This window comes from Phaeodactylum tricornutum, chromosome 4 (assembly GCF_000150955.2).
Source record: "Phaeodactylum tricornutum CCAP 1055/1 chromosome 4, whole genome shotgun sequence".
In the NCBI taxonomy this organism is placed as follows: domain Eukaryota; phylum Bacillariophyta; class Bacillariophyceae; order Surirellales; family Neidiaceae; genus Phaeodactylum; species Phaeodactylum tricornutum.
In genome coordinates, this window is record NC_011672.1 from 861,541 (window position 1) to 874,176 (window position 12,636).

Genomic DNA, 12,636 nt, shown 5'->3' on the forward strand with positions numbered 1-12,636 from the left:
CTCCAGTTGTGCGAACTCATAATCTGAATCTTTCTTTCTTTGGAAAACAACATATAGACGACGACTCACGACATGAAATTGTTCTCCAAGTTTGCTCTCCCTTCGACTGCTGGAAATGGCAAATCCGGTCTCGGCTTTGGGTCCATGGGCATCACGTCTTTCTACGGTGATCCCATGCCCGAAGACAAGGCAATGGAACTCCTCCAGACTATTTACGACAAGGGATGTCGTCACTTTGACACAGCGGAAGTCTACACAGCCGAAGAACTCACAATGAACTGGTCCTTGGACGCTTCTTCAAAAAAATTCCCCGTGATTCGTTTACGGTCGCGACCAAATTCTGGCCCAAGGATGGCGCTTACGATTATGAGACCGTCAAGGCCTCTTTGACTGGCTCTCTGGATCGTCTTCAGCTTGAGTACGTGGATCTCTATTATGCGCATCGAGTCATGACCTTAGAAGGTGGTATGGATTTTGCGCGCACCGCCAAGCGTCTTAAAGAAGAAGGACTTATCAAAGAGGTTGGTCTGAGCGAAGTGGGCGGCAAGTGGCTCAAACAAATCAACAACATCTATCCCATTGACGCTGTGCAACAGGAATGGAGCTTGCTTACCCGTAACTTGGAGGATGAACTGGTTCCGGTTTGTAAGGAACTTGATATTACCATTGTTGCGTATAGTCCTCTCGCCCGAAATCTACTGGCGACCAAGCTCGAAGAGGCGCCCAAAGACTGGCGGGCTAAGCTTCCTCGTTACTCCAAGGAAAATTTTGGAGCAAACCGCAAGATTGTGGAAAAGTTGGAAGAGCTTGCCGCAAAGTACAACGGAACAACTGCTCAGCTTTCCCTAGCGTGGCTCTTCCACAAGGCCAACGAACTTGGTGTGGCTGTAGTTCCTATTCCGGGATCTACAAAGCTGAGCCACGCAATTAGCAATCTGGATTCAACCAAGATTGAAATTTCTGACGAAGATACAGCCACGTTGGAAGGATTGGCTGCTCAAGTGGCGGGGGCACGGGGTGGCGAAGACTACACGGGAATAGCAATCGAAGCGCAAGACTAACCAGTCAAAGCTGCTTTCAATGAATAAATGTATGAATAATGGACTCTAATCTTTAGGAAGCAATGACCGGTTTCATCACTTACTCTGTAACGTAGCTAGCTAGATTAGGTTACTTCTGGGCGAGCAAACGTAACAATTAGTACCCGCAGTTTTCATTGACATGGCTGCTCTGGCCTTCGCCCGGCTTAAGGAGTCCTGCCTTCGTACGTTCTCAGGTTTGCATACCGTGCTTCACTGTGAGAATATCGACACGTGTAAAGAGAGAAGACCTTGCTCGCGTCCGTTGTGACTTACATTGTGATACACCGTTTGTCGCACCGACTCGCAGTCACCCGTCCAAGCCCCTTTGAGAGTGAGTATTGGACGACGGACCTACGTTGTCTGTTGGCTACACGACCCCTGCTTACTGTTAGTGTGCAGGGGAAGAACCGACCGTGGAAGACGCTGTTGCCTCCCGGTGCCCAAAACCGACGCCGACCTTTTGTAAAGGTCCGACAAATATTACCTGTAAACCAAATTGCGTTCGGCTCGGGCAAGCCCGTAGATCAACGACTCTTCCTTGTTTCCAGCGATTGCAAGTAGTAGAGCAATCGAGTATTTATTGCTTACGCTTTGGCGAGATTCTATTAGATTCTAGAGTTCCATAGTCTGGACTCGAAAGCGGCCACTTCTCCCATTAGTTTTTTGGCATCTCATCTTTTTCGACGACGTTCGCTCCACAGCAAGATGGTGCAATTTAACAAGATGTTCGTCATGCTTCCGGTCATGTTTGCGGCTCGCAAACTTGATGGAGAGGATCCCAACATCGTGAATATGCTGCGAATTGCGTACGCCGTTATGCAGGTGGTTTGTGTTTCGGCGGTCCTTTACGTTTATCTCAAAGCCCAGGCAATCAAGGACGACAAGGTCGTTTACGTTCCCCCGGCAGCCACGGTACGTCTGCTGCGATTCTCGTAGTCTCGTTGATTTGTGTCGATCTATTATTTGTGACGCGCGAGATCTTGTCTTTTTGCTTCCACACAAAGGCCGTCGTCCTCACTCGGTTTCCTCGTTCGCCACACCGTGTCAACTACCCTCCACATACACACAGCCGTTTGCCGATCCCAACGCCAAGAAAAAGTACACTGAAGTAGCGTACGGTGCTCACGTGGTATCGACGGCGCGATCCTTGGTCGGATCCACCCTTTTCGGCGTGGCGCTGACCGTGGGTCTGCACGTGTACAAGGGCATGGTCGTAGGCCTCGCTATTCAAACCGTCATGGGTCCCTTGAACCTCGCCGAGAACGCCCTCGTCAAGGCGCTCTTCCTCGGGCAGGGTATTGCGCCGGAGCACAAGATTTTCGACGAAAAGACGGCGGATGATCTCACGCCCGACGACGAAGTCGTGGATGGATCCGGAAACATTGTGGTCCGGAATGCGGGTACGGCTGTTAAAGACAAGGAAGCCAAGAAGTCTTTGGAAGACATCCTGTTGGATACCTGGGATGCCGGTGCCAAGGCCGACCTCGGATCTCTGATGGAAGCCTTAAACAAAAAGAATTGCAATTATCAAACGAAAGCGGATCACTGGACGCCCATTATGATTCTGGCTGGATTAGGGGCGAAGGGCACGGCGAGCGCCATTCGAGCCGTCTTGGACATGGGAGCCAATCCAGCTGTAGTCGACGTCGAAGGATGGAATGCATTACATTGGGCCGCCTTTCATAACAGTGCGGAAGGAGCCCGCGCACTGACCTCGGAGACACAGCTACTCAAGGTACAAGATAAGGAAGGAAATACACCGGTGGAGACGGCACGAAAGGAAGGCAACGACGAAGTAGCCAACATCTTAGAAGCAGCCCTGGGCGAGAATAAGAAAAGTAAATAAAGATAGCACTCGTTTCCAATGTGAACTTTGTGGGGACCGTGCGTGGTAGACTGGGGCTGGGCTCGATCCTTTCGTGTGTTTCGAAACTTTCCCCGGTAGATCTTCCAACACGTACTGGCTAGAAATCTCGCTGCCTACGTCTACACACGTGAATACTATGGCAAAGGTAGACAACTCGCGGGTGTGGGTTGCTCCCTTAGACCTTTCCCGTCTCACTAGCGACCAAAGTATACTCTTAGAATGGGGGTTTTAGAAAAAGCACACGACACTGCAGCAAAGTGCCGATACGTGGAAGTGACTTGCCCGATTCTAAAAACGACCTTGTAGGGCCTCGAAATCAAAAAAGCCTTTCGCGCAAATTTATACCACACCACCTCCGTAGCCACGTTCGTAGGCGTACATGTCGGGGTAATCACGAGCACTACCGGGTCGTCGTTTGATGAGCGAAGGGCCTTCCTTTTTCAGAGCGGCGACGGTCGGTGTTCCCAGTAGACCCATGGCACGGTCCAGCTCCACTTTGAGAATATCGTAGGCCTTGATGACACCGGCGGTACCGCCAGCGGCGAGTCCCCAGAGGTACGGTTTCCCGACACCGACCGCGTCGGCACCCAAGGCCAAGGCCTTGCAAATGTCGGTACCGCGCTGTACACCACCGTCCATAATGATTTCGACATCTGGACCAACGGCTGCACGAATGGAAGGGAGGACGTCAATTGTCGCGGGTGAGGTTTCGAGCTGTCGGGCACCGTGGTTGGAAACCCAGATACTGGAGAAGCCGATTTCGATGGCTTTCTTGGCGTCTTCCGGACGGACAACACCCTTGGGAGCGGCCGGTCCGTTCCATTCGCCCAAAAGCCATTCGGCATCGGACCAGCTGAACTCGGGCGACAACTGACTGTTGACAAAGGCGGCGAGTGAGTCAGCCGGAACGTCGGTATTGATACAGGCATAGGTGTAAGGTTCGTGTGAGAGAAAGTCGTAGGTCCAGGCCGGCTTTCGGATGGCTTCAATGGTCTGGGTGATGTTGTACTTGGGTGGAATGGAAAAGTCGTTACGGATATCACGTTCACGGTTTCCGTACCAAGTGAAATCTACGGTGAGGGCCAAAGCGTTGAAGCCTCCTTCCTTGGCTTTGGCGAGGACATCCTTGACGAGTTCACGGTCTTTCCAGACGTAAAGTTGAAAGACCTTGGGTCCGTTGAATAGCTCGCCAATTTCGGTAATACCGGTCGTTGCGAGGGAAGAGAGTCCGTACATGGTTCCGTGGTGTTCGGCAGCTTTGGCCGCCGCTGTCTCCCCTTCCCAGTGAAACATTCGGTTTCCGGCAGTCGGACAACCGAAAAATGGGAGTGTGACGTCCTGGCCAAAGATCTTGGTCGACAAGTCGAGTGGAGGCTTGATTCCGGCGAGGACCTTGTAGTGCATTTCGAATTCGGAATACGCGTCCTTGCCACGCCGGAGACTGATCTCGTCATCGGCACCCGCGTCAAGGTAGTCAAAGACCATCTACAAAGTCGACGATAGGCAATTGGTGAGTGGGTGCGTTAGTCAAATGGTTAGTTCGTCAGTTGGTTCATCAGTTGCTTGCAGCACAGCGCAGCGGCCCCGTCACGACTACACCCGTACCTTGTGCGCACGCGACTTGGCGATCAAACGAAGATCCGCAATATTCACCGCTCTGGCGAGCTTTCGCTTGTACGGGGCATCAAAGATGGCATTGAGAGGAATGTGCTTGAGAATTTTGTGGAGCCCGAGCTTGTGCGGGTTGAAAATCATACTGAACTGACAACTCTGCAAGTACCGTGCGTCGTCACTGGTCAAACCCTCACTTACACCAAACACACGTTGTTGAGGTTTGGGTTTCTCTTGTGGCAAACTCGACAGCGCGGTGTGGAGTCGATACGGCTTCTTGTCGTTGTTTGATACTCGTTGTCGTTGTTTGTTGGTTGGTTGTCCAGCGGCGCTGAGAGAGAGAGACTTGGGCTCGCTGGAGAACTACTGTGCTGTGGTATGCCGTCCGAGTGTGTCACACTTGCCGGGAGTGCCGAGGGGGGGGGGGAAAAAGCCAAGCTACCCACAACGGGCGTGGGATTTGTCGTCGGGGGTTGGGGCGGGCCGGGGTTATTGAGATTGGGTTTGGATTTGGTCCGTTGGTTGGTTAGAGTGTGTGTGCGCGTGGGGCGGGACGGGGGACGGGTTGCGTGACGAGTGCAACGAAAGTCAGATACGTCAGAGGGGGGGAATGGAGGAGGTTCCCTCGGGGTATCCGATCGTTCCGCTTCGAGAGTTGGACTGCAGTGTCGTCGTAGTTGGATGCCGGGATCGGACCCGGATGAGTCCCGTACGCAAGGGGGGGTCCCGGTGGTATCGACGCTGATGACGTGTTCGATGCAAGGAGTGGCAGTGGCGAATGCGTACCGACCAAACAACCCTGGACGTCATCGATGACGTCTTCGTATCTTGCTTCGTCAGGGAATCGGCACTATTTCTTCATTGAACTTCAAGATGTCACTGACCGCGTCGTGCGCTTCCGCGATTTTGGGGTTTCCAACCCTACCATATCTGCTTTCGCTGTGTTATTCATGTTTGGAATCCTACTTTCAAAGTCACAACCGTAATATAACGCGGGGCTTTCTCGAAACGTCGCAAACGAGGACAGTGAGGCCTGCCCGACCTACCCGTATTGTCAATATCTCATCTACGAAAGAACAATTCTCTGTCACGGTCAATACACTTCAAATACAACAGAGCAACCAAGACGCAACAAGATTACGGAAGCTAGTTATCAAGCAAGTTTCGGTGACAGCCTTTCCTACCATTGTTCCCCGACGTTGTTCCCTCGTTGTTTTCGTCCGCGTGTGCCCCGTTGGGCGTCTGGCGTATATCGTGCCGGATCAAATGGTGTCAAGTTGACGCAACGGCTCTCACCATCAAGTATCAGCTCAGCCATGGCTTTGCCACAAGCTGGTGCCCACGCAATTCCCCTATGGTAGTCAACAACAAAAAGAAGAAGGATGCATCAGTCAGCTATCATTCTGACTGCCGTAGAGTCACATTTTTTGATCCGCCAGTGTGTCAGAAATGCATCATACGCACCAGCAATTGTGACCCGCGTTGATGTAAGCTCCCTCGTATCCCGGAACTGAACCCATGTATGGCATAGCGTCGGGAGGACAAGGTCGCATGCAAGCTTGAGATCGATCGAGTTCTCCTGACGTCTTGTACACGGACGACATTTCCTGAAAGCTGGCTTTTGCCGCCGCCACGCGCAATTCGTTGGCCTCGCAAATTTCACGAAACGCGCCTTCCTTTAAATCCTCTTTCGAAACATAGTCCGAACCTCCAATTCCACAAATGTAGATTGTACCGTCCGGTCGGGGATACACTTCCACTACACAGAGATTGGCGTGCAGTGTGAGATCTGCTGCAGGAGCGTATAGATGATGCAAGTGGTCTAGCGTCTGCAAAAGTCCATGCCGTGGTCGTACTTACAGTGGGTTCCAAACCGATCGTCTTCGCCACAGAACAACGCCGTTGCATCAACATCATTCCCTTCCGGTTTCTTCCAGACAATACTTGTACTCTTGATACCTTCCATGGGTAACTGAACCGCGCCATGAAACCAGTCTTCGGCCGCGCAGGACCAAGGACCGGCACTGACAATGATGGTATCGGCTGGCAGCAGTTTCTTTTCTGCTGGATTTTCTTTTGGATTGTACTCGACCGTGGCAACTTTGCGAGAGCCTCGTTCTGATCCCTGATCCGTCTCAACCCCCCAACACGTTCCCAGTACAACTTGAATACGACTTTGGTGTTCGAGCATCTTTTCTACGAATTCCTGGGGCGTAATTTGAGCAGTGTCCTCACCGCCACCCATACTCCCCACACGTCCGACTGTTCCGTCCAGCCAGCCGGGTATAATCTTGGCCAGGTCCTTATTTTTCCGCGCTGCCTTCATACCGTTGTATCCGGGGCTTACGGATAAGACGGGAAGTTTCCGGTAGGACTCGCATCCCAATGTCTGGGCTAGATCGCTGTACATGTCGAAGGCCAGTTCGTGCAAACCCTGCGTCGGTGATCCATCCCCCCAGGAGCGGGCCATAAAGCCCCCGCCCTTTCCGGAGGCCGCCGAGGCGGGCTGTTGCGATTCCAAGATCGTGATGGTCGTCGACGCAGGGGTCCGCAACGCCAGCTGGTAGGCTACCGAGGTACCTTGGACGCCGCCACCGACTACCACGACGTTTTTCGGAACCACCGTCATCGCCAACGTTGTGGTGTGGAGCAGGCAACTCCAGCTCACAAAGGCTACGGCTTTCCGACCAGAACCCAGTGGACGCCTCTGCAGCGCAAATTTCATGGGGCGAATGTGCCGCGACGAAGGTACCAAGAGTTTCGTAAGAACAGACAATAAAGAAAGCTTTGGATGAGAGTGGGAGGAGTTCCTGACAGTCAATAAAATTTTGAGATTGTATGTGAAACACCCGGATATGACGTATTCAAGAGCCGTTGCGACATTAGAGTATACAATCCCTATATAAAAAGTTCGAACATCCTGCTCAAGAGCCTGCCGACTTCCAGATAGAGCAATAATTTCAATATCAAATTGTTGTGATCACACCAACATCGCTCATAAAATTGTATTGCCGGTAGTTCGTGTACCGCAAAATAACAGAACTACCGGCAATACAAAAGTCACCACTTACAGCACAAGACTTTCGCAGCCTGCATCACGGATAGCAGCAGATATCCAGGTATTCTACTATTTCCAATCAACAAATGAGCCAATTAGCTCACAGATCCTTTCCTGAGTGCAACTGTTTCCAAGCAACAGAATCACCCCACAGGCTCACATATCCTTGCCACCACTGTACTACCGTTACTTCCATTTCCAAGTAATTTGTGCTACCGTTTCCGCCAACAAGTCCCTATGCGCTTGCCTATGTGCTAACGTTTCCGATCAACAATTCCGCCAACAACCTTACTTCCGCTTGCTTTTGTGCTACCGTTTCCGCCAACAAGTCCCTATGCGCTTGCCTTTGTGCTAACGTTTCCGATCAACAATTCCGCCAACAACCTTACTTCCGCTTGCCTTTGTGCTACCGTTTCCGATCAACGATTCCGCCAACAAGTGTCTTACGCTTGCCTTTGTGCTTCCGTTTTTGATCAATGATTCCGCCAACAAGTCCCTAGACGCTTGCCTATGTGCTACCGTTTCTGATCAATGATTCCGCCAAAAAGTCCCTAGACGCTTGCCTTTGTGATTCCGTTTCCTATCGACGATTCCGCCAACAATCCCTATGCACTTGCCTTTGTGCTAATGTTTCCGATCAACGATTCCGCCAACAAGTCCATCGACGCTTCCCTATGTGCTTCCGTTTCCGATCAACAATTCCGCCAACAAGTCCCTAAACGCTTGCCTTTGTGCTACCGTTCAACAAGCTCACTGAACCTTGCTCGCACTAGAGGAATATTACGCAACCAAAGAGAGGGGCCATGTACCTCCCTGCACTTGTTGTAACCAAGAATGTCTTAATCAAAGCTGTACTATTGCATTGATTCGCCAGAAAATTCCTAGTTTTTTTTGTTAATTTACGCGTACATTTCACAAAACTCATGGTAATGTTCCCGAATTTGTTCGACTGCTCTCGCCATTTCGTCTTCGGACGGTAGAAAGGTGGTACGGAAGCCGTAGCGTCCTTCGCGTTGACCAAATCCCGAAGCCGGTACGACGCAAAGCCCGGTGCGCTCCAGGAGGCTCATACAGTACAGCGTATCGGGAGAGACTCCCATTTTTTCGGCTGCCGGCAAGGCGCCTTTAGGCATTTCGACGGACGGAAAGCAATACATGGAACCGGTGGCGGTCTGACAGGAAATCCCCGGAATATTGTTGAGACCGTCACTGACAATTTTGGAACGACGACGGAGACTCTCGAAAATGGCTTTCTTTTCCGCTTGGTGACTTTCGTACGAAACGTCTCCCTGGTCCGGTCCCCGCACCATGAGACTCGTCATGATTTGCCCAGAAACAGTTGCACATAGGTTGGCCGAGGCGAGTTTGTAAAGTTCGTCCTTGACGTCGGCGTTGAATCCGACAAGTTCCATGTAGCCACCACGGCGGCCACATTCGCCAAAGACGCCCTTGCTGATCGAATGGAAGCTGACCAATTCAATGCCGTCGTCCTCCAAGAGACCGACTTGGTGGGCTGCGCGCTTGCACGAAACAAACTCGGCGTTTTCGTCGTAGACGTTTTCCTGATAGACTTCGTCGGCCAACAAAACGAGATTGTGTTTGGCGCAAAAGCGGACAATATCTTGCAAATTTGTGCGGCTGAGGACCGTTCCACTGGGATTCCCCGGATTAATCAAAACAAAGGCGTTCACTTTGATTCCCTGTTCGGTAGCTTCCTGTAACGATCGCTCGAGTTCTTCCATATTGAGTTCCCACCCGTTGGCTTCGTTCAGGTAGTAGCCCACTTTCTGTCCACCCAACAGGTCGATTGTCGCCGAGTAGATGGGGTATTGAGGAATGGGGATCATGACTCCGCAGGAAGAGTCGGCGACGAGAGCGTTGAGCATCATGTTGATTCCGGCCGACGCTCCGTTGGTCATGAAAATATCTTCGGGCTCGGCGGGCAGTCCGCCGTCGCGGTCTTGGAGAAAGGCCGCAATGTCGCGACGAAAGGCGCGACATCCTTTGGAATGCGAATAGGCGCCCGATCCGTGTCCCCCCAATCCTTCTTTGATTTCCTTCGCCCGTGCAACGGCATCTGCCGGAAACAAACGGAGAATATCGGGGTGCTGGATGCCGACGGCGTCGGGCAAATCCACCAAGGCCAGGACTTGTCGGGGCCACGTCAAGGGTTGCTGTCCCACCGACTGGGGATTGCCAATGTTGGTGTAGACAATGTGATCGAATGGGTAGGACTTTCCGGAAGCGAGATTATCGGAAATTTGGTCCGCCGCAATCACCACCTTGCCACGGACGGCGTACTCCATCTTGCGGAGTCCGGGGTACATCGTGTCCAGCGTGAGACGCTTTGCCTGGCTTTTAGGTTTCGTCGCCGAAGACGCGAAAGAGGTCTGGCTAGTAAGGATCATCGCCGACAGCAGCAGCCAGCAGGTACCGATGGTAGCGAGAGTCATGAGTGGACGTGTGTGTGTGTATGTGAAAACGAGGGGAAAGCGAGTACGACCCAAGGTGGGATGAATGGAATGACAGTGATTCCGAACTAGTTCGTCACGCGTCGAAAGACGGGAGAGTATTGTGAGGACAGCTACCAGACCAGTAAATCCGAATAACTCAACCGAACCTTCCCGAAACACTGCGCTAGAGAGAGGCACTGTAATGCGAGGGACGCTTCGATCGGTGGTAGTTGGTGATGGAATGTCGAGAGCGACCGATGCACCGTAATCAATGTCAACAACGGTAGAGTATGCTTTGGAAGAGGGTCGACGCGCCTGACACCCAAGGCCGCGTTGCCTACGAGAGAGATCTCGTCGGTTCGAATACGGAGAGGTTTTCACGTTCGTCGAGGATATCTTGTAGGACACGGCTGTCTGCCCAACAACCTACGATAAGGAACTTCAACTTGTTGCTATCAAAAAATCGAAATGTATAATATACGATTCTTCAGCGAGATCCATTTGGAAGTGACTGTTAATAGTTCGAATATCTAACATAACTAACAGTAACTGTAAGGAACAATTAGTCCACCTACCGCAACAAAAGTCCCACCTCAAGCCTCTTTTACTAGGTCGTTTTCTATTAACAGTAACTGCATGTAGGAAATACCACGCATAGGAGCTTCAGCACTGGATGTACATCTCTTCAGTATAAGGTGCATGGGTTGCTCCAATGTCATTTCTTGCGTAAAATCGAGACTGCAAGATAGATGTTATATTTACAGTTCGAAAAGAGTCGGTACAACGGTCAAACACGGGTAGGGCTGTATCAATAGAGAATCCTCCAAGCCAAGGAAAATCCCACTCTGTAATATAACTCTCTGATCTATGAGCAATACGGAACTTGTGAGAAATCTGGCACGGTTTCGTTCATCCAGAGTCCGAATGCGTCCGCAATTGTCGTCACGGCCAGCAAGCTACGGTTTGCTTTGCCAACCATATGCCACTGTTTAAACGCCGGGGACTTGCTGTGGGGCAGATGAACCGCAAATACTTCACCCACTTGAAACAGCTTGTAGCCCCTCCGGCGGACTTGTTGCATCCAAGTCAATTTATTCTGGCCATACCCAACAAAGGCTTCTTGAAATGGCGGAAGGTCTCGGCAATGACGGACGACCAGGTAAGGCTCGTACCGGTCGGAGGTCACACACTCAATGGGCAACAGTTGCTCGGCCGGCTGGCTCGCCCAGTCGGCGTAACGCGTACTCGCGTGACCGTGGTAATTGCCCCTGATGTCGAATTGGGCGATACCGTATCCAGCAGAGTCTTCCGTCATCGGGTCGTACAGCTCCAAAAGCCCGTCCTTGTTGCGTGGAACCATGGCCGAATACATGGTGATACAGCGCCTGTTTCGTCGTCGGCAAGCTTTCCGCAGCTCAAACGATGGAATCACCAAAGCATTCGTAGAGTCAGCGGCCAGAGTTTTATTGTGTAAGTGAAGGGTCTCGTAAAGATTCGGCGAGAGAACGAAATCCGCGTCGATGATGACTGCGTGGCTTGTTCTGACCTGGGACATGGCAACGTTCCGCAATTTATTTACAGGGTACTTTTGATCGGAATCGAAGTCGCGCACAATACTTAATGTGATCAAAGCTGTATCGCAACCCGATTTTGACAATGCCTGCTCGACGGTGTCTCGGCTCTCGTTGGTTCCAATTGCCAGAGAAATAGTATGCTTTCCCCAGCGCTTGCAGTGCGGTCGCATCATAGCGAGACGGTCATCAGATAATTGCGTCACAAGGGTAAAGTCGACATCTTTAGCCCTTAGCGGATAGCAAACCGGAGCTGTCGGAGTATCGACTTCAAAATTGTATTTTTGATAGGCCTTATCCACGTGGAGCTTGTATTCATCCTTCCTTTCCTCCTGTTGTGAATTTGAATTATTTCCCGACACAGCCATGTAGTAAGCGACGTCCGCGGGAAGAATGGAGAAGGAATTTTGGGAGTGCAGCAGAGTGGTCGTAGTTGCGGAGAGGAGCGCCCATATCACCAGAAAGGCCCTCAGTACAAAGTGCATCGATGACCGTAATACAAACATATGCGACCGCCGATGTTGTTGGTCTACCATTTGTTTCTCCATGAAGACAAGTCTGGATCACGCAAGTCTGGTCTCGAGGGAGATTATGATCGTTCCTTGCTTGATAAAAAAATTCTCGTCTCTCACTTTCCTTCAAGGTTATTGACAGTGAGTCCACTTTTTGTAAAGTAACCCATCTTTTTTCTGTCGGGGACAAAGATCTCAGGAATGATTTTCTAGTTAAATGAATCAAGTTGCGATTTAAAATGATAAATAAGCTGTTATTCAAAACGATGCCAAAACACACCTGACATAACGGTTTTAGGTGGCCATAACCCAACGGAATTGTAGAATGTTAAAAGGATGGACTTCGATCGGCTTCTCTAATGATGAAAAAATTGACCCAGCAACAAATCTTACACAGAATCGAGCCTCATACCAAATTTACTGTTAGGTATAATTTGGCAAAAATGAATATCTAACTTACAGCTAACCTAGACGCAAACACT

The 12,636-nt window shown here is 51.0% G+C and overlaps 6 protein-coding genes across 6 annotated transcripts; 2 read left to right on the forward strand and 4 right to left on the reverse strand.

Annotated features, from left to right (window-relative positions):
* The first annotated feature begins 17 nt into the window (after positions 1 to 17).
* PHATRDRAFT_44546 (predicted protein) lies at positions 18 to 1,135 on the forward strand. Its single transcript, XM_002178283.1, has 2 exons — positions 18 to 312; positions 351 to 1,135. Exons 1-2 carry the CDS (start codon positions 73 to 75, stop codon positions 1,059 to 1,061), a joined length of 951 nt encoding a protein of 316 aa, XP_002178319.1. The 5' UTR covers positions 18 to 72; the 3' UTR covers positions 1,062 to 1,135.
* A 440-nt stretch (positions 1,136 to 1,575) lies between these two features.
* PHATRDRAFT_44547 (predicted protein) lies at positions 1,576 to 2,928 on the forward strand (the record flags this gene model as incomplete). The annotated part of the gene is made up of 2 exons (XM_002178284.1): positions 1,576 to 1,994; positions 2,152 to 2,928. The coding sequence occupies exons 1-2, from the start codon at positions 1,788 to 1,790 to the stop codon at positions 2,926 to 2,928; spliced, it is 984 nt and encodes a 327-aa protein (XP_002178320.1). The 5' UTR covers positions 1,576 to 1,787.
* A 360-nt stretch (positions 2,929 to 3,288) lies between these two features.
* Positions 3,289 to 4,906, reverse strand: PHATRDRAFT_50804 (glycolate oxidase; the record flags this gene model as incomplete). The annotated part of the gene is made up of 2 exons (XM_002178555.1): positions 4,555 to 4,906; positions 3,289 to 4,434 (listed from the first exon to the last, which is right to left on the reverse strand). The coding sequence occupies exons 1-2, from the start codon at positions 4,702 to 4,704 to the stop codon at positions 3,289 to 3,291; spliced, it is 1,296 nt and encodes a 431-aa protein (XP_002178591.1). The 5' UTR covers positions 4,705 to 4,906.
* Positions 4,907 to 5,687: 781 nt separating this feature from the next.
* On the reverse strand, positions 5,688 to 7,345 carry PHATRDRAFT_44549 (predicted protein). Its single transcript, XM_002178556.1, has 3 exons — positions 6,421 to 7,345; positions 6,025 to 6,319; positions 5,688 to 5,912 (listed from the first exon to the last, which is right to left on the reverse strand). The coding sequence occupies exons 1-3, from the start codon at positions 7,283 to 7,285 to the stop codon at positions 5,741 to 5,743; spliced, it is 1,332 nt and encodes a 443-aa protein (XP_002178592.1). The 5' UTR covers positions 7,286 to 7,345; the 3' UTR covers positions 5,688 to 5,740.
* Positions 7,346 to 8,517: 1,172 nt separating this feature from the next.
* PHATRDRAFT_34010 (predicted protein) lies at positions 8,518 to 9,945 on the reverse strand (the record flags this gene model as incomplete). Its single annotated transcript, XM_002178557.1, has 1 exon — positions 8,518 to 9,945. One exon carries the CDS (start codon positions 9,943 to 9,945, stop codon positions 8,518 to 8,520), a length of 1,428 nt encoding a protein of 475 aa, XP_002178593.1.
* Positions 9,946 to 10,936: 991 nt separating this feature from the next.
* Positions 10,937 to 12,190, reverse strand: PHATRDRAFT_34011 (predicted protein; the record flags this gene model as incomplete). Its single annotated transcript, XM_002178558.1, has 1 exon — positions 10,937 to 12,190. One exon carries the CDS (start codon positions 12,188 to 12,190, stop codon positions 10,937 to 10,939), a length of 1,254 nt encoding a protein of 417 aa, XP_002178594.1.
* Between the last annotated feature and the right edge of the window lie 446 nt (positions 12,191 to 12,636).